At 44.0% G+C, this 24369-nt stretch overlaps 1 protein-coding gene across 1 annotated transcript in view; it reads right to left on the bottom strand.

Moving 5' to 3' along the window:
- VPS37B (VPS37B subunit of ESCRT-I) overlaps positions 1-23288 on the bottom strand; it is a 48536-nt gene extending 25248 nt beyond the window's left edge. The window contains exon 1 of the mRNA XM_082243453.1: positions 23031-23288. Within this exon, the coding sequence (XP_082099579.1) occupies positions 23031-23135 (105 nt within the window). The 5' untranslated portion in view covers positions 23136-23288. The remainder of the gene's footprint in view (positions 1-23030) is intronic.
- Positions 23289-24369: the final 1081 nt, after the last annotated feature.

The following is a 24369-nucleotide window of genomic DNA, read 5'->3' as shown; positions in this document are numbered from 1 at the left end:
AAGGTCCCAAAAATGCCAAATGTGAATGGAGCCCAAGTGGAGTAGAGCTGTAGAACTAAAAACAGTAGTGTTTCACTTGAAGTCTGTAAAGTTCACTATACAGTCTGAGTATACAATCTCATTTAGATCAACCAACTATGCAATGCGAGGGCCTGCCTTGGTTGGATACAGAGTGATTGGATAGCTAGGACGACAACCCTATTATATAGTTTTGGTCTAAAAATCTAAAGTAGGTTTTACACTCAGATTGTATAGTGTATGGTCACCTTTACACACCTAAAATATACTTCACACATTACGGCCAAAACAAACACATTGTCACTTGAAAAAAAATGCATGCACAACAAAAAGTGGTAAACCACACAGTAAAGAAACATGCAAACTGCAACAAAGAAAAATGTCCCATGGGCTACTTTGTTATGCTACTTTTGTTATGTATGCGTAATTAACCATTGAAATCAAAGGGCTGCCCTATGTGCGTCACGAGAAAAGGGCACCAAAAAATAAATAAAATAAAGCGCTCCCTACAAGGCGTGAATGAGGCCTGAATGTGAAATTGAGGTGTTTAAACAAAAACAATGACAGCTGAATGTCTCTACCCACTCCCTCCCATGTAGTTTTAAAAAGCTGGCCATACACTATGCAATCTGAGTGTACAATTTCCCATTTTAATGGGGTGTCTTAACAAAACGCACAACACTAGAAACATGTAAAGCCGGCCCAAAGCGTTCATTTTTTCTTTGTCAAACTAACGGATTAAAACGAAAAAACCTGACAGATCACTGCCTAAACACGTCACTGAGCGCTACTGTATTCTGACAGCAGGGACTCTCATCCCCCCGCCCCCCCAGTGATAAGCAATTATGGTCATTGGCTGATCGGATGCTGGTTTTCCAGCAAGAACATTCGACTAAAGTAGGTCATTAGACTGGCTTCTGGTGAACAGCCGGTAAACCTGTTCCTGCTGAACCGGTTACTTTCAGTATGTGTTTACCTGGCTTAGCACTTTCTAGGAGGAAGCAAAGTGTAGCCATGCTTGGATGGGCACAAGCTGTGGTATTGCCCTATGTGCTAGCACAGACATTTTCATATTCAGCAACTAGGAAGTTTATAAATGTTACAACTTCTTCACATGTACCACCTTTTTATTATATATAATATATATATATATATATATATATATATATATATATATATATATATATATATATATATATATATATATATATATATAGAGAGAGAGAGAGAGAGAGAGAGAGAGAGAGAGAGAGAGAGAGAGAGAGAGAGAGAGAGAGAGAGAGAGAGAGAGAGAGAGAGAGAGAGAGAGAGAGAGAGAGAGAGAGAGAGAGAGAGAGAGAGAGAGAGAGAGAGAGAGAGAGAGAGAGAGAGAGAATTTATTATTTAGTCTTCTGCAGATTTTGTAAGTTTGTCTACTTACAAAGAAATGAAGGGTCTAGAATCTTTATCAAAGGTGTATTTTAAATGATAGCGATAGAATATCAACCAAAAATACAGGAAAAAAAAAAAAAAAACCACGATGCTGTCAGAGACAAGATTGTAGCCCTGCACAAGGCTGGAATGGGCTACAAGAAGTTTGGTGAGAAGGAGAAAACTGTTGGAGCAATTTTTAGCAAATAGAAGAAATACAAAATAACCATCAATCTTCTTCGGTCTGAACCTCAATGCAAGATTTCGCCTCATCCAAGTGTCTCACTCTCTGGAGAAAGGTACGCACCAAGGAGTGTGAGGCCAATTGACTTTGAAAGATCAGTCCTTGAGAAAGCAGATCTTCCCTGAGAGGGAGTCTCCAAGGAACATCGGCGACCAGTCGCACCAGATCGGCATACCAAGGCCGGCGAGGCCAGTATGGAGCCACTAGAACGACTGGAATCCCTTCTGCCTCGATCCTGCGCAGGAGTTGCGGCAGAAGCTTGAGAGGAGGAAAGGCGTATACAAGACGAAAATGACTCCAGGAAGCCACTAGGGCATCTTTGGCATCGGCTAGAGGGTCCCGTGAAAATGCCACAAACCTCTGAACTTTCCTGTTGAGGCGAGAGGCCAACAGGTCCACTTTGGGAGTCCCCCACCGGAGACACAACTGACTGAACACCTCCGGATGAAGTGACCATTCTCCCTGGTCCAACGCCTGTCAACTGAGATAGTCCACCTGCCAAATTTCCAATCCTGGAATGTGTACAGCAGGGGGTTGGAACAGACCGTTTTGCCCCCTTTAGAATGTCGGCTATTTCCCGATCCGCCAGCACACTTCTCATGCCCCCTTGGTGACTGACATAGGCCACGGCCGTGGCATTGTCTAAATGAATCTGTACCGGACATCCCTGGAGACGAACTGTCCAATGATCCAGGCTAAGCTTGATCGCTCGGAGCTCCAGTACATCAAACGGTAGCCTCCAGACCCCTTGAGCACAATCCGCACTGAGGACGCCTCCCCACCTGGATAGGCTGCCATCCGTGGTGACAACTGTCCAGTACAGGAGGAAGAAAGGATTTTCCCTGAAGTGCCAGAGAATGAAGCCACCAAACCAGGGACCCCCATGTTTTCCGGCTCAACATGATCAGATTGTCCAAAGTCTGAGGATCCTTGTTCCACTTCACCAGAATCTCCTTTTGCAGAGATCTCATGTGGAACCGCCTCGAAGGTGGACACCATCAGGCCCAGCATCCGCATACAAGTCCTGAAGAGATGACTGTCTGCTGGACAGCAGAAACCAAATCGCCTCCTGAAACTTCTGAAAAAGAGGGAGAAAAACTCTGGCCGAGGCCAAATCCAGAGTCAGTCCCAAATATTCCAGGCTCGTAGGCGAGACCAGAGCAGACTTCTGAACAAAATAATAAAAAGGAAAAAAAATCCCAGAGATCCCAGCAAGGAACTAGGTCCTTACACCTGACTAGGCAGAAAAAAAACTGAATACCTATAGCAGAAGTGGAAGTATACCCCCAGGGACTGCCGCATATGCATGCTCAAGCTTTTTTCTGCCTAGAGTCACAGAGGGCTGCAGGAGGGGGAACATGTCATACGTTCCACCCTAAAAATGGGTAGAACATACAACATGCTCCTGAAGGTGAACTTACCCCTTAACCCTTTCGCTGCCAGAGCCGCTTTTGCTTTTTTTTGCACAGATTTTAAAAAATAATTTTAGGCTTGAAGACTACATAACCCCCGAAAACATGACATTTTCTGAAACCAGGCACCCTAGAGAATAAAATAGTTGTAGTTTAAATTTATGTCACAAGATAGAATCGCAAAGGTCTAGGAAAAAATTTCTCTACCTAGCGATGTCCCAAAAGTCCCTCGGCCGTCCGGGACTCTCCCTCCTAACTGGCTGATACACAGCAGTAGCACTATTGGCTCCTGCTGCTGTCAATTAAAGTCAGTTAGCCTATCAGGAGGGGGCGGGGCTGAACAGCAGCTCCGTATCTGATCGGACACACGGAGCTGCAGCTGGGCTTGGGTGCCCCCATAGCAAGCTGCTTGCTGTGGGGGCACTTAACAGGAAGGAAGGGCCAGGAGCTGTGAAGAGGGACCCTAGAAGAGGAGGATACGGGCCACTCTGTGCAAAACCACTACGCAGAGAAGGCAAGTATAACATGTTTGTTTTTTTAAAAACATGCGACTTTACAATCACTAACTTTTTTTCCTCATATAGGGGACAAAAAGTCCCCCATGTGATGATTTTATGGTGACAGGTTCTCTTTATTGAGACACCCAGGGTATAAAAGACCCTAAATGTAATTCAAATTGCACTGCATTACATTCATTCCTGGCCTTGATGCTCAGGGACACTGACAACTGTAAACCAGAAGTGACATCACACGTTGCATCTGGGTCAGGAACAAGAAGGGGGAGGAGAGCGCATGTGTTCCTCCCCCCTCTACCTGGCAGCGCCTGCTATGCTGGTCCCGGGCCCGCAGATGGGAAAGCAGAGCCCCCGATACATAGCGGGGGCAAGGTCAGTTTACCGGCGTTAGCCTGCCTGCAGCAGGGCTAAATGTAGGGGGGGGGGGGGGGGAAGCCTACCTGGCAATTCATGGTCAATACAAATTGCTCATCCCTGCTTGCAGCCTCCTCAGAGGCAGATATTGCCCATTTAGGGAAATTGGCAAGGTCTTAAACTCCATGAAAATTAAAAACTATGGGGCTCGTTCACACGGGAAGCCCAGGGTAAAAGCATGTGGCGTAGCCCACCTAAAGAAGGGCATGCAGCTGCTCAGGGCTGGAGACATGTACCTTAAAATAATAAACTGACTGTCATATTCACCAGAGGTACCACCACTGATCATTACCGATTCACATGTATGCGATTGCATGTGGTTGCAGCCTTTTTTTTTTCCAATCATTTTATTTATTAGTTTTACAAAATAAATACAAATTTAGTAAACTTTTTTACATTAAGAGCCCATTCACATTGAGGCGACGCGACTTTGGGGGGGCGACCTGTGAAGTCGCGTGCACCGCGACTTCGGCGCGACTTGCAGAGACTTCACATAATGGAAGTCTATGCAAGTCGCTCCGAGGTCGCCCCAAAGTAGTACAGGACCCTTTTTCTAAGTGTCACTCCTATTAGAACGGGTCCTGTACTACTCAATGGACCACAACATACCGCGACTTGTCAGGCTGATAAGTCGCGCTAATGTGAATGGGCTCTGAGGCTATCAAGAACGGTAAAGGCATACAATAGTATCAAAATCTAGGGATATCAGTATAGTCCTGTATCTCCATCTGGTGGTACTTTACTTACAACAGCTGAACTATCTGGGAATAGTACATAGTTTCAATAACCACCAGTTTTTGACTCAAAAAGGAAGAAACAAAAAAACAAAAATTCATATGAGAAACAAAAAGGGGGGGGGGGGGACAAAACAGTAGGTGAAGAGGCCTTGCCCAGCGCCTTTCCTCGTAGCAACAGAAGCTTGCATCGTACCCGTTTATTGCTGGCAAATACGCTATTACTAGGACCTGGAAGTCACCTTCATATCGTTTCCAGCGGTAGAAAGCAATCTGACGACCCCATAAACTAAAAGATGTCCAGTATTTTACATGATTCCCATGCCAAATTTCTGAAAGTATGGGCCCCTTGGTGGTTGTAGGTTCTCCCCAGCCTGCATCCGACATGTCTGGGCTACTTAAAAATGTTGATATTAACCAACCAAGCCTGCCAGAACCCTTCTAACCTCCCCCTTCCTTCTACTTCCCATCTTGTCCTTCCCAGGAATCTTCTCCCCCCTCTTGTTTCTCTAGGCTTGCCCCTTTCACCCCTTCTGCTTCCTCTTGGTATGCCCCCAGGCCCTTTGGCTTAGGCAACTGATGCAGACCTTTGGCTCCTACTGCAAGGTCGTCCTGTTGAGGTTTTGTATTACCCAAATGTTTGGTTGCACAAGATATAAATCATGCCTATATGCTTTGTTCCCTGTTGTGTAGCCCCTGCATGCAATAAAAAGGATTGTACCAAAAAACAGAATGAGGAGTCATATTGCCTCCCCATCACCTGTCAAACACCTGCTGAAGAGTGTTCCACTGCAGGTTGTTTTTCAGAGGAGGACAAAGCCTGTTGAATGTGAGACCAAGCCAAAAGAGGCATGCTGGGACCATTGGAAAAGGCTGGGAATTGTAGGTGAACAGAGAGACAGTGGTACATAATGGAAGTACAGTTCTAGGGACATTAGAGAGATGCTAATAAGACAAATTATTTGACTTGTAGAATTACACAGACAGGACATACCCCAGTAAAGCAAAAGAGAATGGAGAAGATGACAGAAGTTGAAATTCTAGCACATCTAGAGAGCCAGGGGAAGGGGCAATAGCAACTACAGTCCTAACTTGGGTACACGGGTGTCAGGATACCCCCCTAGCTGGGATGTTGCATTGTGACAGCAGGGACTCTCCATTGTCAGAATACATTTACCAGTGCTGCAGCCAATTTGCTCCAAGCTGCTGATCAAAGTAGATTTTCCAGCAGTCCCTGATCTAAAGAGAGGCTTCGGTCTACAGATCCAAAATTTGGTTGGTTGCCACTGAGCCAGACAAAACTTCCATCTAGGTGTACCCAGCTGTAGGGTTTCTAGATATCCTCATGCCTCGCTCTCTCTAAACCTCAGTACTGTCTGATGAATCTTCAGCCTTCTTAGCCCAAAATTAAGGGAACTGGTCCTGGTTCACATTCACTTTCTGTGCACAGCAAGAGTGTGGTGGCTCTAGGCTGTAGAAAACAGACACGTCATTCCTCGCTGAGAAAGACTGGAAACAATGAAGTCTCATCTTGTTGATTACTATAGACATTTTTACAGAACAAAAAGGTAATGGCGTGCCATAAAGTAAAATGAGGAAGCAATGTAACACAAGGTCATTAAAAACACAGAACAGGAACAAGCCTGTTCCAGTAATGGCCAGGAGGATTACAAGTAGTGCTCATTACAGAATGGTTGCCTAAGTCTGTGCTAGCAGATGACAAAGCAAGCCAAGCAGATCATGTGATCTTTCTTGAAACAGGAAATCAACTCCGGTTAATCAAGTTGGTTGCCTCACCTGTCTAACGTCATAGCTGAAGAAGGATCACTTACACCTGACACTTGGTAACACAAAAATGTGTCACTAGGTGATTATATAAACACAACAAGCCCGAAAAGAAATGAAGAACACTCACAGAGACAGAACATATTTGTAATTTATGCCTTGCATTAAATAGGTGTTCCATGAAATATCTGCCGAGCAACATTTTCACAAACCCTTTAAAAATGTATTTGTTCTCAACTGCCAAACTACCGCTACTAGAAGTAGAGCCTCTTAGTGACCATTACAGAGTAGATCACTCACATGGTGGATATAAAAAGTCTACACACCCGTTATAAATGTCAGGTTTCTGTGATGTAAAAAAATAAGATAAATCATTTAACAACTTATTCCACCTTTTAATGTGACCTATAAACTGCACAACTCAATTGAAAAACAAGCAGAAAATATGTATATATTTTTTTTTTTGGGGGGGGGGGGGAGACGATGAGGGAAGAGTAAAAATCAAAGTCATGTTAAATAGGAGTCAGTGCACACCTGCCATCATTTAAAGTGCCTCTGATTAACTCTAAAAGTTCAGCTGTTCTAGTAGGTCTTTCCTGACATTTTCTTAGTCACATCCTACAGCAAAAGCCATGGTTTGCAGAGCTTCCAAAGAAGCCATCAGAGGAATCTCATTGTTAAAAAGGTATCAGTCAGGAGAAGGGTCTAAAAGAATTTCCAAGGCATTAGATATACCATGGAACACAGTGAAGACAGTCATCATCAAGTGGAGAAAATATGGCACAACAGTGACCTTACCAAGAACTGGACATCCCTCCAAAAATGATGAAAAGACGAGAAGAAAACTGGTCAGGGAGGCTGCCAAGAGGCCTACAGCAACAATAAAGGAGCTGCAAGAATATCTGGCAAGTACTGGCTGTGTGGTACATATAACAATCTCCGGTATTCTTCATATGTCTGGGTTCTGGGGGGGGGGGGGGGGGGTTAGTGGCAAAGCGGAAGCCTTTTCTTATGAAGAAAAACACCCAAGTCCGGCTAACTTTTGCAATAGCACATCTGAAGTCTCCAAATAGCATGTGGGAAAATGTTTTGGTCTGATGAAACCAAGGTCGAACTTTTTGGCCATATCTCCAAAAGATATGTTTGGACCAAAAAGCAACACTGCACATCACCAAAAGAACACCATACCCACAGTGAAGCATGGTGGCGGCAGCATCATGCTTTGAGGCTGTTTTTCTTCAGCTGGAACAGGGCCGTACTCAACGTAGAGGGAATTATGAACAGTTCCAGAAACCAGTCAATATTGGCACAAAACCCTGAGGCTTCTGCTAGAAAGCTGAAGATGAAGAGGAACTTCATCTTTCAGCATGACAACGACCCAAAGCATACATCCAAATCAAAGGAATGGCTTTACCAGAAGAAGATTGAATTTTTGGAATGGCCCAGCCAAAGCCCAGACCTAAATCTGATTGAAAATCTGTGGGGTGATCGGAAGAGGGCTGTGCACAGAAGATGCCCTCGCAATCTGACAGACTGGGAGTGTTTATGCAAAGAAGAGGTGGACAAATATTGCCAAGTCAAGATGTGCCATGCTGATAGACTCATACCCAGGGCCATCTTACCGAATGGGCACGCTGGGCAGTTGCCCGGGGGCCCCATTTGCCCAGGGGGCCCCACCTGACCAGCGACCCAGCCAAGCATTAGTCCCGATTCCCCTGTGCATCCCACCGCCAAACTTAGCAGGTGGCAAGCGCCTGTCGGCCCTCCGCTGCTGTCAGGCCACTTGGGTCACACACAGCACAGTCAAGTCTAACTCCTGTAAGTGTGTGTGTGTGTTCACCGGACCCAGCCACCGAACTTGAAACCTGTCATTAGCCTGGCACTGCTGTACCAACACATACTGTATAGCCTTATCAATAATTTGCATTTTTATTCTCGTGGGTGATTGTGTAGGCAGGGCCCCAGTGCACTGCATAGCCCGGGGGCCTTTAATGCTCTTAAGATGGCACTGCTCATACCCACAAAGAGAGTGCTATAATAAAATCACAAGGTGCTTCAACAAAGTATTAGTTTAAGGGTGTGCACACTTTTGCAACCATATTTTTTTAGCTTTTTATTTTTGCTTCCCTCCACCTAAAATATTTCAGTTTGTTGTTCAACTGAGTTTTACAGTTTATAGGTCGCATTAAAAAAAAGGTGGAAAAAATTCTGAAATTATTTACCTGTAATTTTTTAACATCACAGAGACCTGACATTTTAACGGGTGTGTAGAGATTATACACACAGACATGCTAATTCTAATTATATATACAGTGGGTACGGAAAGTATTCAGACCCCCTTAAATTTTTCACTCTTTGTTATATTGCAGCTATTTGCTAAAATCATTTAGGTTCATTCTTCTTCCTCATGAATGTACACATAGCACCCCATACTGACAGAAAAACACAGAATTGTTGACATTGTTGCAGATTTATTAAAAAAGAAAAACTGAAATATCACATGGTCCTAAGTATTCAGACCCTTTGCTGTGACACTCATATATTTAACTCAGGTGCTTTCCATTTCTTCTGATCATCCTTGAGATGGTTCTACACCTTCATTTGAGTCCAGCTGTGTTTGATTTTACTGATTGGACTTGATTAGGAAAGCCACACACCTGTCTATATAAGACCTTCCAGATCACAATGCATGTCAGAGCAAATGAGAATCATGAGGTCAAAGGAACTGCCTGAAGAGCTCAGAGACAGAATTGTGGCAAGGCACAGATCTGGCCAAGGTTACAAAAAGATTTCTGCTGCACTTAAGGTTCCTAAGAGCACAGTGGCCTCCATAATCCTCAAATGGAAGACGTTTGGGACGACCAGAACCCTTCCTAGAGCTGGCCGTCCGGCCAAACTGAGCTATCGGGGGAGAAGAGCCTTGGTGCGAGAGGTAAAGAAGAACCCAAAGATCACTGTGGCTGAGCTCCAGAGATGCAGTCAGGAGATGGGAGAAAGTTGTAGAAAGTCAACCATCACTGCAGCCCTCCACCAGTCGGGGCTTTATGGCAGAGTGGCCCGACGGAAGCCTCTCCTCAGTGTAAGACACATGAAAGCCCGCATGGAGTTTGCTAAAAAACACCTGAAGGACTCCAAGATGGTGAGAAATAAGATTCTCTGGTCTGATGAGACCAAAATAGAACTTTTTGGCCTTAATTCTAAGCGGTATGTGTGGAGAAAACCAGGCACTGCTCATCACCTGTCCAATACAGTCCCAACAGTGAAGCATGGTGGTGGCAGCATCATGCTGTGGGGGTGTTTTTCAGCTGCAGGGACAGGACGACTGGTTGCAATCGAGGGAAAGATGAATGCGGCCAAGTACAGGGATATCTTGAACAAAAACCTTCTCCAGAGTGCTCTGGACCTCAGACTGGGCCGAAGGTTTACCTTCCAACAAGACAATGACCCTAAGCACACAGCTAAAATAACGAAGGAGTGGCTTCACAACAACTCCGTGACTGTTCTTGAATGGCCCAGCCAGAGCCCTGACTTAAACCCAATTGAGCATCTCTGGAGAGACCTAAAAATGGCTGTCCACCAACGTTTACCATCCAACCTGACAGAACTGGAGAGGATCTGCAAGGAGGAATGGCAGAGGATCCCCAAATCCAGGTGTGAAAGACTTGTTGCATCTTTCCCAAAAAGACTCCTGGCTGTATTAGATCAAAAGGGGGCTTCTACTAAATACTGAGCAAAGGGTCTGAATACTTAGGACCATGTGATATTTCAGTTTTTCTTTTTTCAAAAATCTGCAACAATGTCAACAATTCTGTGTTTTTCTGTCAGTATGGGGAGCTGTGTGTACATTCATGAGGAAGAAGAATGAACTTAAATGATTTTAGCAAATGGCTGCAATATAACAAAGAGTGAAAAATTTAAGGGGGTCTGAATACTTTCCGTACCCACTGTAGTTCCGCTTTAAAGTGGTTGTAAACCTCAGACATGAAATATGAACAAATCATATCCTTCTATAGTGTGTACTTGTCTCAATTAGGAACACCAAGTGCCATTTCTGTCTGTTGCTTTGTTCATCGGCTATAAACATGAATCACATCTGACAAGGTTTCCTGACACCAAGAGAAAAATGGTGACAGGGAGGGACCTCCAGCTGATTGGCAGCCCCAGCTCTGTTCCTTTTTTCTGACAGCGCACTCCAGCTTTATACATTCTTGACATTCTAAACATTCATAGCAAAGGGACAGTGCTTTTTTTTTTCGGCCCCTTGCTCATCCACCGATTTTCGCCTCTACAGTGATCCATTTCAGTGCTTCCTTCATATCGTAGCTGGCACCAATATACCCAGTGGCTGTCTCCAAGCTGTTAGAAAGGTAACCCGGCTTTAGTCTTGGTTATGACCTTTGAGAATAAATAACTTCATACTGCACCCAGCAAGAGAGGTGAGTGATGACTTGTTTTAAAGCTTTTACAGCTTAACAATGTTGCTACTTTATTATCCAAGAGCATACAGCACTTTACACACATTTATATAGATTTCTATTAGAAGGAACTTCAGTCTGACAACACAGGAATGGGTGCAGATGCAACTCTAAAGCATTTATAAAAGCAGTTAGACACACCACCACTGGGAACCACAAACTGTATATGTACAAAACTTGATGGATGTGGATTCTAAAAACAAGCTAATCTCAAATCGCTGCATAAAATGGAATGATTTCACCTGAATAAAAATTCTCCCCATCTGGGTAACATCCCCAGTCCAAAATATTACAGCAGGGCTTGACAAATTTGCTTTGAATCTAGGAGCCAGCTAAAAAAGTTGGAAGCCAATTTATTTTTTTTTTTTAACCAATCTTACAGCTGGAACATGTAACAGGTCCCTGAAGGTGAACTTATCCCTTAAACGTGTCGCTGCCAGAGCAGTTTTTGCATTTTTTTTTGCACAGTTAGTTTAGGCCTGAAGATTACATAAAACTCCTAAACATTAAATATTTCTGAAAGCAGACACCCTAGAGAATAAAATAGTGGTAGTTTCACATTTTTATGTCATACAATTGTACCACAAGAGGTCTAGGAAACAGAAAATTTAAGTAATAAAAAAAAAAATACAAACATTAAAAAGTTGATTTTAGGGGGCACAAAAAAAAAAATAGGCAACACTTTAACCGGTTGCCGACCGTCGCACGACTATATACTGCGGCAGTCAGCCCCGGCCAGGCAGAGTGACGTAGGGGTACGTCACTCGCCTGTCACTGACTTGTGAGCCAATTGCGGGCGGGCGCGCGCCCGCCCCGGCTCGTTCACTGACAAGTCAGTGCGTGTCACTCTGATCGCTCCGGTGAAGGGAGAAAGTCAGGCGGCTTATGTAAACAAGCTGCCTGTCATTCTCCCTGGTGTAAAAATGAAGATCAGACGGTTCTACTATGTAGGACCGTTGATCTTTGTTTTTACACCAATAGCCATGTCCCTTTACAGTTAGAATCACGCCCCTAGGACACACTTAACCCCTCCCTCTCCAATACAGTTAACCCATTCCCTGCCAGTGTAATTTTTGCAGTAACAGTGCATATGTATAGCACTGATTACTGCAGCAATGTCACTGGTAACCCCAAAAGTGTCAAAAATGTCAGTCAAGGGTCCGATCTGTCCGCCGCAATGTCGCAAAAAAAAAAAAAAATAGCAGATCGCCGCCATTACTCGTTAAAAAAAAAAAAAAAAAAACACAACAAAAATGACAAAAATCTTTCCCTTTGTTAGTAAACGCGATAACTTTTACGCAAACCAATCAAAATACGCTTTTTGCGATTTTTTTTACCAAACATATGTAGCATAAAACAAATTGGCAGAAAATGTTAAATTTAGATTTTTACATTTTGTTTGGGGGGAATTTCATATAAAAAAAATGTGAAAAATATTATTTTTGCAAAATTTACGCTCTTTTTTTTTTTTTATAGCGCATGATTATCGCACAGGTGATCAAATACCACCAAAAGAAAGCTCTTGTTTGTGGGAAAAAAAGGACGTCAAATTCGTTTAGGTACAGCGTCGCACGACCGAGCAATGGTCCATTAAAGTCACGCAGTAAAAAAAAAAAATTGCAAAATACCCCCTGGTCTTTTAGCAGCCAAATCCTCCGGGGCTTAAGTGGTTAAAGGCCCCCCTAATAAGTCATCAGTTTAGTGTTACAAAGGAGGTCTGGTGTTAGAATTATTATTGGTCTTATTCCGGTATGAGCTGCAATATCTTCCATTTGCACCGCAATCAACATTTTCAGGCATAGGTGCTCTGTCGCATGCGTTTATGTTTGTGCATGTGTGTATATAGGGGGGGCCTCAAATTTTTTTTGGGGGGGGGTTATGTGCTCAGGTGTAACATTTTTTACAATTAAAACCATTTTTCCTTCCCCCAAACACATAGGTGAAAAAAAGTCCTCAATGCAAATATTTTTTTTATGGTTATCTTTCATGAGTCTAAAAGACCCTGCATGTCTCCCCTGTGCTCCACTGAATGTAATGCACATCAACACTGCATTGCATTCTTTCCCAGCCTTCGATGGCTGGAGAAACTTTCAAAGAACCCAGAAACGACATCACTTTTGGGTCAACAACTAGGAGGAGAGGAGAGCAGACGCGTGTCCGCTCTCCTCCCTCCCCTATACATGGCGGCACCCGCTATGCCAGTCCTGGGCACACACAGGCGTGGGGAGCATTTAGGCGGCAACCCTGGCGCCAGGTCTAAACTTCTGGTCGCACTGGCTACCTGGCGCCTAGGGCTTGTGGAGCCCTGTATTATAGAATTCCATTTTATTCATCAGCGCTAGGATACAACAGTACTCTTCACAATGAGTTGTATTTACTCAACATTCATTGGGGGAGGGATAGATGAATTTTTGACAATAAGGAATTACAAATACCTTGAGTGCCGGTTCACATTTGTGCGATCACAGAGTTTGCATGTAATTCGGAGCGCACTGCTCCTAAAATTACATGCGTGCAAATTCAGCCATACAGTTTGTATGGCTGAATTCGCACCGTAATCGCACTAAAACACGCACAGGACCCTTTTTTTATCCGCAGCAGAATCGGATCGCATGGTGGTTCACACTAGTGCGATCCGATTCTGTGCAAACTTTCAGATCGCACTGCGATATGTGATCTGATCTGGGGGTGTCATTAACTTTTAAATTGACACCCCCAGCGTATCGCATTTGGCAGTGTGAGCTGCCAGGGGTGCGTATTCGATGCGGGAACACGCTGTATATTCGCAGCGTTCCTGCATCACAGAAATGTGAACCGGCACTGAATGTTACCCTTATGCCTCGTCCACGTGATCAGATTAAGCAACAAAATACTAACAATAAGTTGTCCGATACTAGTATCGAATTCAACAATGCGTTCTAACCGTATGATTTTTTTCATACAATTCTGGAAACGTTTCCTGGTTGTGTAGCTACGTATCAGATAGTACAAAACAAAAACAATGGCAGCCAGGCTTTTTCCGTGCTTCTGACCATGCGTGGTCTTTGTCCATCGAATTTAGTGGATGCTGACTGTACTGATTACACTATTGTCGTTCGCTAGACTATCGTACAACAAACGTTTTCGTGTTTGTCCCTAACGATTTTGTTCGACGAAACGTTGTCCAAAGTGGAATACGAACGATCATATCGTGCAATCAATTCGAAAACTATTTTTTTTTTATACGATTACCTGATCATGTGTACGAGGCACAGGTACTTTCTGCATTCCCAACAGTCAGCGATGAATGCTTACATCTACCACTGGGCTTAATGACAGTAAATGTATGAAATGTCTAAATGCCTCATAGCAAATGGATTCTCACTTTTATTTTCTAAGCTGCCCTAAAAACACAGAAACGGATTGGCCTCTGGGGGCAATACAGACTGTTCACCACACATCTCCAATCAGATCATCTATAATAAATGAGTGAAATGTATCCAAAGAACTTGACAGCCAGTGAGGACAGGCGCACCTAAGTCAGATGAGCGCATAAGACCTGTGTAGTCTTCTTCTAGGCCTTGCTAATCCTCTTATTTTACCAACAAGTCTATCATGCAGGGTCTGACCGAGATCAATAGACTTCAGTCTGGGATTAGAGCTGCACGATTCTCGATAAAATGAGAAACACAATTTTTTTGCTTAGACTAAAGATCACGATTGTTGGCGTAACATCTTCTACGTTATATAAAAAAAAAAATTGGGCTAACTTTACAGTTAGTTTTTTTTTTATATAAAAAGTGTATTTTTTCCCCAAAAATTGCATTTGAAAGACTTTTGCACAAATACAGTGTGACAAAAAGACTGCAACGATCGCAAATTTTATTCTCTAGGGTCTCTGCTAAATAAACAATGTTAATAAACATTTGCTGGAGGCTTTTTATTTTTGGACAGCTGTGAGTGAGCAGAGAACAGCTCTGTAAGAATTGAGGACATGCTGTTTTAGGATGGGGTGGGGGTTGGTGAATTGAGATTTTTTTACCTTAATGCAATCTATGCATTAAGGTAAAAACCTTCTGTCACAGGCTCCCCTTCCTTTTACTTACCTGAACCCCATCATTGTGCATGAAAGCTGCTGCTCCCCTGGCTTTGTCTCTCCTCCCTGAGCAGATCGTTAGCAGTGGGAGCCATTGATTCCTGCTCGTCAATTAACTCGAATGATGAAGAAGTGGGGGGGCAGAGCCAAGTCTCGCTGTCTGCGTCAATAGACGCAGCAGCGGGGTACGGGAGCGAGCATATACGAGTGCCCCCATGGGAATCAGTTTCCTATTGGGGACACCAGTAAGGGAGGAGGAGCCAGAAGCAACAGCAAGGGACCTGAGAAGAGAGGAGGAGGGGGGGGGGGGGGAAGGATCGGTGCTGCTCTGTGCAAAACCACTCCACAGAGAAAGGTATACACAGGATTGTGATTACAAAAAAAAATCCTTTACAATCACTTTAAGTGGTCCAACATCTCACCTCAAAATACAAAAAAATGTAAAGTTATCCAAGTCCCCCTTTGTGTTTGTGAACCACAAAATCCCATCTACACGTATGATTAAAGGTATTTTGGCCAGTGCGCATTACTACATAAAAGAGGATTGCCACCCTTTTCTATGGGGCCCATTTACACCTATGTTCTGGTGCATCAATGTGCAAAGTTTTCCAAACAATTTCAATGGCGGTGCACAATAAACACATACAACAAGTCTTCACCCCATGTCAACCTCGACTTAATTTGAAAAATGTTGGCCAAGCAAAAAAAAAAAAAAAAAAAGGAAATTACAGACAGATGCAATGAAAGTGGGAAAAAAAATAAATAAAAAGTATAATATAGCGTATACAACTGCAAAGCAAGTCATATTATAATTGAATGTTATTAAAAAAGCCCTTTCCTTTTCCATCTGCAGCCCTGCAATTTTCTGTAAAATACAATAAGGCAAAATGGAGGCAGATGGTATACAGAACGCCCCCCACAGAAATGCACTTAGCCACTGTTCACACCTGAGCGTTTTTCAGCTCGTAAAATGCTCATCTCTGCAGTCTCAAAGTGCCCAACAAGCAAAATCCCATTCATTTCAATGGCCCCTGTTCACATATGAGCATTTTGTCACCTGAAGCTCAAAAAAAGCACGAGTTTTTTTTTTTTTGGGCAGATTACAAGCGTTTTTGATAAAGGGCAATGCCTGCCGCCAAATACCTGGAAAAAAAAAAAAAAAAAAACATGTTCAGGTGTGACTGGAGCCTAAGATACAAGTCACATTCTGAGCATCCCCTACAACAAACGTCATTTTTGGTGAACTACTCCCAATAAGAGAAATCACGTCTAAAGGGAGGCAGACCCTGCAAATATCCTCAGAGCCCTGCAAGTGCAGCAGCTTAGTAATTAAAAAAAACACTCCCAAAGATTTACTCTACACATGGACCCAGACAAACCGCTATTTCTTCAGAACAAAAGGTAGGAATCTGCAATAAAGTTTGTTAAAAATCCTTGTAATGTACATTGATTACCCAGAGGGGAATGTTTTTTTCTCAACAAAAGTGGAGTTACTCTTTAACCTCTTCTGCACACTCCCAGCAGTGACCAGCAGCTCACAGAAAGCTACTGATCGCTTCTGATGATCGGGAGTTTTCAGATACTGCGACTGCCATGACAGCCAAACATGGCGGTCACATCATGGTCACAAGCCTTGCCCCCCAGAATGTCAAACCCCCTAAAGGGGCTAAAGGAAAAGTTTGGGATTAAAAATAAAAAACGACATACTCTGTGCTGCAACATCACTGATGCAGCAGCTGTCCCCCTCCGGCTCTAAGATCAAGAGCTGAGCGATCACATGACCACTGATCAATCAGTTCTCAGAACGGAGATCAGGGACTGTTAGGCATCACTCTCTTTTCTTCTAGCGCTCACTGGGTCGGAGAGAAGGCGGGCACAGCTGGCATCGTCTGTCAGCCATGTGCTGAGAGCTGAAGCCAGCTGTCAACAAAGCAGTTGGGTGGATCCCAACAATATGGTTGGGATTCTCCCAGAGCCCGGACAGGCTTTGTGGCATCACTCAACAGACAACTTTAGCCTTTGGCTGAATATGGGTCTCAGGAGAGCAGAAGTGCGTGCACCCACAAGAGAAGTATGGCCAAAAAGCTTTCTCCATACTTCTCTTAAGGGGTGAAAAAAAAAAATTAACCAAAATCTGTTGAGCCTGCAGCAGAGATTAAAGCTTGCCTGTGATATGACACTGATCATCCAGAGCGATCGCTGACATTCAAGCCAATACAGACTAAACAGCTTGATTCAACAATCAACCCCCCCACCCCCCTCCTGTTCTCATGGCCATATCAACAAATTAGGAACAAGCTCAGCCGAGACGAACTCTCATTAAATATAGTGCTGTAGCTCACAATCAAAGAGCAAAAAGATATTTATCCAATCCAGCCAGTTAAGCTGGGAATAAGCATACAGAAATTCGGTCTGTGCGTCCCCCTGTCTGTTCAACAGAAGCCAGTCCAACAAAAGACTTCTGTTGAAATGTCCTGCTGGAAAGCTAGCATTCGATCAGCCAATAGCTGCAGCACTGATCAGTGTATTCTGAAGAGCGGGGGGAGCCCCTCCTATCAGAATATAATAGAGCAGTGAGGGAAGATCCCTGCATCCATATTGCATGTATACTCCTATTTTAGTCTGATTGAGGAACCATTATATGTCTACAAACACTTCTCTCCCTAAACAGACATCCCTCAGTGGAAGTGGTTAACAGTTCTAATGATAGTAATCATCATATTACTTCCTTCTTTAAGTATCACATGTTTTTTTTACTTTTTTTTCCATCATGTCTGCGTACTAACTGTCCCATAAAAGTTACAGTTGGCAGGGGCTGGGACAAACTAAATCTGCTGGGGGGAGATTCAGGAGTCGTAGCAACAGTTAAAAAAAATAAAGATGAAATTATCTAGATTGCAGTGTTAATTTTGACAGCAAATTTAGTTTTAGTTATAGTCTTTTGACTGAAATGCCATTTTAGTTTTAGTCCTATTTTAGTCATCTGAATTATTTTAGTCATATTTTAATCAACTAAAATCTCCAGTACGTTTTAGTCGACTAAAATCTCATACTACAAATCAAATGGGTTTAGGTTAATTTTGTAATGCATTATTTAAACATTTCTCTAGCATTTCCAAATGAATTGTATACTCCTGGAGTAAAAATCGAATAATATATTATTAGAAGGTTTGAACACGCACTACAGACACAGATTTAGTGCTGGTGCACACTGCAGCGGCATGACTTTCGGGGGCGACCTGTGAAGTTGCGTGCACCGTGACTTCAGCGCGACTTGCACGGACTTCATATAATGAATGTCTATGCAAGTCGCTCCAGGTCGCCCTGAAGTAGTACAGGACCCTTTTTCTAAGTCGGAGCGACTTGTGTCACTCCTTTAGTACGGGTCCTGTACTACACAATGGACCGCGACGGTCCGCGACTTGTCAGGCTGACAAATCGCCTGACAAGTCATACTAGTGTGAATCGGCACTTAGCCATTGTGATATATAACATCTTTACAAATAAAACCAAGTTTCATTTCAGAAATATTGCTTTTTGACAAACCGAAGTGCAACTTTAAAATACAAAAAACCCAAATAAACTGAACTCCATTGGCTGTAATGTCATTGCACGTATTACCTGAATATATTACCAACATTAAATATCAGGGAAAAATATAAGAAAAGCCTTTTCGTTAATTTTTTTAGTTTTCAGCAGCTTAGTAGATGCCCCTTACTTATGCGTATGCGTATGCTGCAATACATGTTTAAACTTTAATGTGCTATTATTACAGGCTCTGGATGGAATTGTGTTGCCGATATAGAAATGGCCAGCAGAGGAGTGTTAATTTTGATGTAAATTTTTAATTTAGTTTTAGTTATAGTCTTAGGACTAAAAATGCCATTTTAGTTTTAGTCGTATTTTAGTCATCTGAATTTTTAGTTTTAGACGTATTTTAGTCGACTAAAATTGTAATTTAGTCGACGAAAACGTTTTGGTCGACGAAATTAACACTTCTAGATTGTCAGCTTTAGCGAGCAGGGCCCTCTGCTTCCTCCTGTATTGAATTGTATTATAACTGTCCTGTATGCACCCAAGGTTGTAATGCGCTGTGCAAATTGTTAGCGCTATATAAATCCTAAATAAGAAATAGAATGGAACTTCAGTAAGCACCGTAATAGTTACAGCCGGTGCCAATCCCTCACTATCACTTAGTATAAATAGATATTCAGAGAAAATTATAAATAGTATGTTAAGGGCCCACACACACCAAAATGCAGTGCGGGAAAGGTGCATTCTGTGTGGGTTTCCCGAACGGCAGGTGAATGCGCTGCCCATGTGAGAAGCAAGAGGGTGCCAATGAATTGATAACAGCACCCCAAACACGACTGGAAAAATGCAGCCACTAAATCACATAGTACCACAGTATTTGGTTTGGTGGGTTCTGAAAAAGTAGTTCTAGCACTATATTTTCTGTATTCCAGCCTATTGAAATTAATGGGCTGTCAAAACTACACGGCACAGGAACATGTAGGATCACACAGGAATGCGTGCGTTCTGGTGTAAACCGGCCTTAAAAGATTCCAATATAAGAAGGTTATTTTAGTTTTAGTTAGAGAGGGAAAGGCACTGGTGTATTCCTATTGTGTGCAGTGCACACAGGCCCCAAGGGGGAGGGGGCCCACTGCGCACACTCACTGCACGCAATGGGGACTTGATTCAGAAAGCCGCAACACCACCCATCATCGGGCACTAGGCAGGGTACATCAACCTTAACGAGTAGAGTCCTGTACCCATTACACACACCTCACTATCCATTTCCCTCTAGTGATATAAGCTGGCGGTAGGCTCCTGTGCACTGAATCCACGCTCACCCTCTGAAGGCAGCAGACTGCCCTGAGAAGAGTTTGCACAGGGACTATAGTGAGGTGTGGCTGAGCCAGGTTCCACAATGGAAAATACATGTCTGTGTGATGAGACATATGTGAGATAGGGGGCAAAGGATTCGCTATAGAAGATAGCTGTATCATTTATAGCCTATAGGAGTATGTTTTGCGGCAGATTGAGTTATCTATAGGGCAGGGCTGGACAAACCCCAGCAGCCAGGTAGCCAATGCTGCCAAAAAATTACAGATAGTTCTTTGTTAATGAAGCTGGCTCCTGAAAAGAAATCCTACTGGCTATTGAATTGGAAAGACTGATTCCTGAATTCCATATCAAGTTGTCCACCCATTATAGGGAACACTGGCACACCTGGGTGTCTAGCCCGGGAATGTTTTAGAAGACTGTGCATTGGCATCACCATTTTTTATTTTCTTGGTGAAGGAGGCCCAACTTTTGATTTTGTACACAGGCCTACTGTATTTAGAAAACAGCTCAAGGGAAGAGTTAAAATATAAGTCAGCTTTCGCTTAGTGGACCACGAGAAAATGTTGGTGGTTCCCAAGAGTTTGGGTGCAAATCAACATTGTGGCAGATGTATACCTCAATGCGTGCTGACAGTTGATACCAAATACCTCCTCTGTAGTGCCAAGTCCTGTGAAATCAGAGGGGGAGGGGTCTTTCAATGAAAGCGCTGATTACAGACTGTGGGAGGGAGCACAGAGCTCGAGCACATGGCTGGAGAAGGAGGTGAGATCCAATGATGAGTCTACTTAAAACAGTAGCGTGATGTAGAGAACGAGTAGGGCAGGGGGTGGGGCAGAGAGCTGGAGCATTGTGTGTATAAGGCAGCAGTGTGATCTAGGGGGAGGGGGCAGAGATCTGGAGAACTGTGCAAAAGGCAGCAGGGGAGGGGGGGCAGAGAGCCAGATTGTGTGTATAAAGCAGCAGTGTGATCCAGGGGAGGGGGAGGGAAAGGAGAGCCGGATTATTGTGTGTATAAAGCAGCAGTGTGATCCAGGGGAGGGGGAGGGAAAGGAGAGCCGGATTATTGTGTGTATAAAGCAGCAGTGTGATGAGGGGGAGGGAAAGGAGAGACAGATTATTGTGTGATTATTGTGTGTATAAAGCAGTGTGATCCAGGGGAGGGGGGGCAGAGAGCCGGATTATAGCGTGTATAAGGCAGTGTGATCCAGGGGGTGGGGGAGCTGAAGTATTGTGTGTACAAGGCAGCAGTGTGATCCAGGGGGCAGAGAGCTGAATTATTGTGTGTATAAGGCAGCAGTGTGATCCAGGGCAGGGGGGGGCAGAGCTGAAGTATTGTGTGTATAAGGCAGCAGTGTGATCCAGGGGGTGGGGGGCAGAGAGCCGGATTATAGCGTGTATAAGGCAGTGTGATCCAGGGGGTGGGGGGCAGAGAGCCGGATTATAGCGTGTATAAGGCAGTGTGATCCAGGGGGTGGGGGGCAGAGAGCCGGATTATAGCGTGTATAAGGCAGTGTGATCCAGGGGGTGGGGGGCAGAGAGCCGGATTATAGCGTGTATAAGGCAGTGTGATCCAGGGGGTGGGGGGCAGAGCTGAAGTATTGTGTGTATAAGGCAGCAGTGTGATCCAAGGGGGTGGGGGGCAGAGAGCCAGATATTATTGTGTGTATAAAAAAAAAAAAAAAAAAAGAAGGAGTGTGATCCAGGGGGAGGGAACCGCAGCATTGCGTGTAGAAGGCATGTAAAATTTATGTTAGCGGTCCACGGGACTCAAACTTGTGAGTTCAGTGGTCCGTGAAGTCCAAAAGGTTCGCGACCACTAATCTAGGTCATGTGTTGATTGCTGCCTGTCTGCGTCCAGGACCAATCACATGCAGGCAATTGCTGCATAATGATTGCTTGCGAGTGCTGTCATTTAGCTGCAGGAGCCGACAGCCTCCCGAAACCAATCGCTGGGACCCCCTGCTGATTTCCTCACATCTAAACGCTGTCAACCAACAAAATGAAGGCGTGAATGGGGCCTAACACACCTGACAAGTTCTCACCCTCTTAAAAAAATAATTATATATATACACACACACACACTATCACATAACAGATCGGGAGCTGTCCACATCACTGTGCTAGAAAGAAGTAAAAAGGATGTAAAATTCTGTTAGAAAAAATGATGTAAAATCCGCCATGTGTTGCCTCACTGCACTAACTGTATACAGGGAGGAGGACGCAATATCTACAGTGACCGTTTCTACTCGTTTCACCAGCATTTACAGAATACACGTCAGTTTTTCCAGAACAAAATATCATTAATAACAAAAACTACAACACAAATGTGATCCTTGGACATGACAAATGACATGAATGAGGGAAATTGTAAAACCTATGAAGAGCCAAAAGGTTGTTTTATATAGTGAAGGGAAGGGTTATGTCTTAATGCTGCCTGTGTAGCATTGGGGAGATTTTCCTTCACTTCCTGTTCCAGAGACACAACAGGAAGTTAGAGGAAATCTCCCTGAGCTAACACACATTAGTGATCCAAACCTGCACAATCTTCTTACTCTGTAGCGTAGGTAAAAGCTTGTGTGTTCAGATCCCACTTGAGCGTGACCGCCAGAACGCTGTCACTGTACTGGGCCAACAACAAGCGTCCAAGGCACTCCCCACCCCACACGCAGACAGACAAGGCCCATGTATACATATGGGGTAGGGAGTGCCTCGGGCGCCTATGATTGGTCCAGGACAGTGACAGCGTCCTGGCGGTCTCACTCAAGTGGGATCTGAACACACCCAGGCTCATTCCTATAAACAAACCCTGACACAGGTGTCCCCATTAGAAGATTTAGCCTCACCTCTTGTCCTGGTGACAACGCTAACATTTAGGATCCGCCCTCACTTTCAGTGACAAGAGTCACCTGTGTAGAGGGTGAATCTCCCCAATGGGGACAGGGAGAAAACCTTGACAAGGTGTAACCCACCTCCCCACTATATAAAAAGCTGCCCAGTGATTGTATTGTTAGCAGTGACAATGATGGTAATAAAGAGCTCCCACCCCAGGACAGGCCTCCTCTGATTGGTGCCCTCAGCCGCCCCCTCCCTCCCTTACCTCGTCCATCTCCTGAGCCATCTGCCCGAGCTTGGCGTCATCCTCCAGCAGCTCATTGAGCTGAGTGAGGGACAGATGGTTGAACTTGCTGCTATCCACGGCCATGGTCACGGCTGCCCCGGAGCCGGTCCCGAGCGAGCTATCCGATGAGGCGGCCTGCAGCTCCTTCCCGGTCCCGTCACCCAGCGGTGCCCGCCTACAATGGCGATGTCTCCAGCGACTCTCCCGGGCTCCGCCCACAACCGGAAAAGGCGTGCCCGTACAGCGGCAGCTGTCAACTGAGAGGAGAGGGCGTGGCGAGCGAGCATTCTAAGTCACATGTTCAGTCTGTCATACACGAGTTGGAAAGGTGTACGGCGAGAGCGGGCGCAGCGGGTGACGTCACTCCGTACCTATGAGACATGTGATTCCTGCACTGAGAGAGATAGGAGGGGCTATGTCTGGTTTAATATTACATGCTTGGCTGGGGTCTATAAGGTATAACTAAAGGCAAAACTTTGTTTTAGGTTTTGGATACATTGGAGAAGGAATAAAACACCTGTCACGTTTTTACTGCTAAGTATAAAAATAGAATGGCCCTACTTAAGCTGCTGGCACAACCATCGATAAAAATGGTATAACCAATATAATTCCAAAAGTGGCACGCTAAAAATAGCAATAAAACACGCATACACAAAATCTCTATAAATATTCATGTAAATAGGACAAATAAAGTAAAAAAAAGAAAAGTCCAAAAGAATGCAATACCAAATAGTTCATAAATTGACGAGGTAGAGAATTCAACCGTGCCCTATGATAGCAACTATCCACAGCTATAAAAGAATTATGATCTATCAATTAGAAAGAGTTGCTGGTTATCAACCGATGAAGAACTACTCTTATTTTGTGATCCAAAAAATGAATAAACTCCTTACTAGCTTCAAAAGACAAAAAAAAATGCTGTGGTATTAAAGTGTTACTAAACCCATAACAGAAAAAATCAGTCTGTATATGCAGTAAAGCATGCTTGTTATACTCACTGTGGAATCTCAGGGGTTAATCATCCACATTGTGTAAAAAGCCTGTCTGATCCTCCCCTTCTTCCACAGTCCCCAAACCATCTCCTGATGTAGGAGAGCCTTGGAGTCACTCTGCACATGCACAGTTCGGTATGTATTGCTACAGAGTTTTATTTTTCTTGGGAGAGTGCATGTGATCAGCACGGGGCCAATCAGCACTGTACGGTCAGGGGTCCTGTATCCTCATAGGACAGTCAGAGCAGAATAAAACTCCTCCTATAAGCTTTAACTAGACACTGATAGAAGTCAAAAGACTGCTATATACTGCTGATGAGAAAAGG

Source organism: Pelophylax lessonae (genome assembly GCF_965119305.1).
Source record: "Pelophylax lessonae genome assembly, chromosome: 1".
In the NCBI taxonomy this organism is placed as follows: Eukaryota; Metazoa; Chordata; class Amphibia; order Anura; family Ranidae; genus Pelophylax; species Pelophylax lessonae.
The sequence above is the reverse complement of the archived record's forward strand: the minus strand, read 5'-3'. Positions and strand labels throughout refer to the sequence as shown.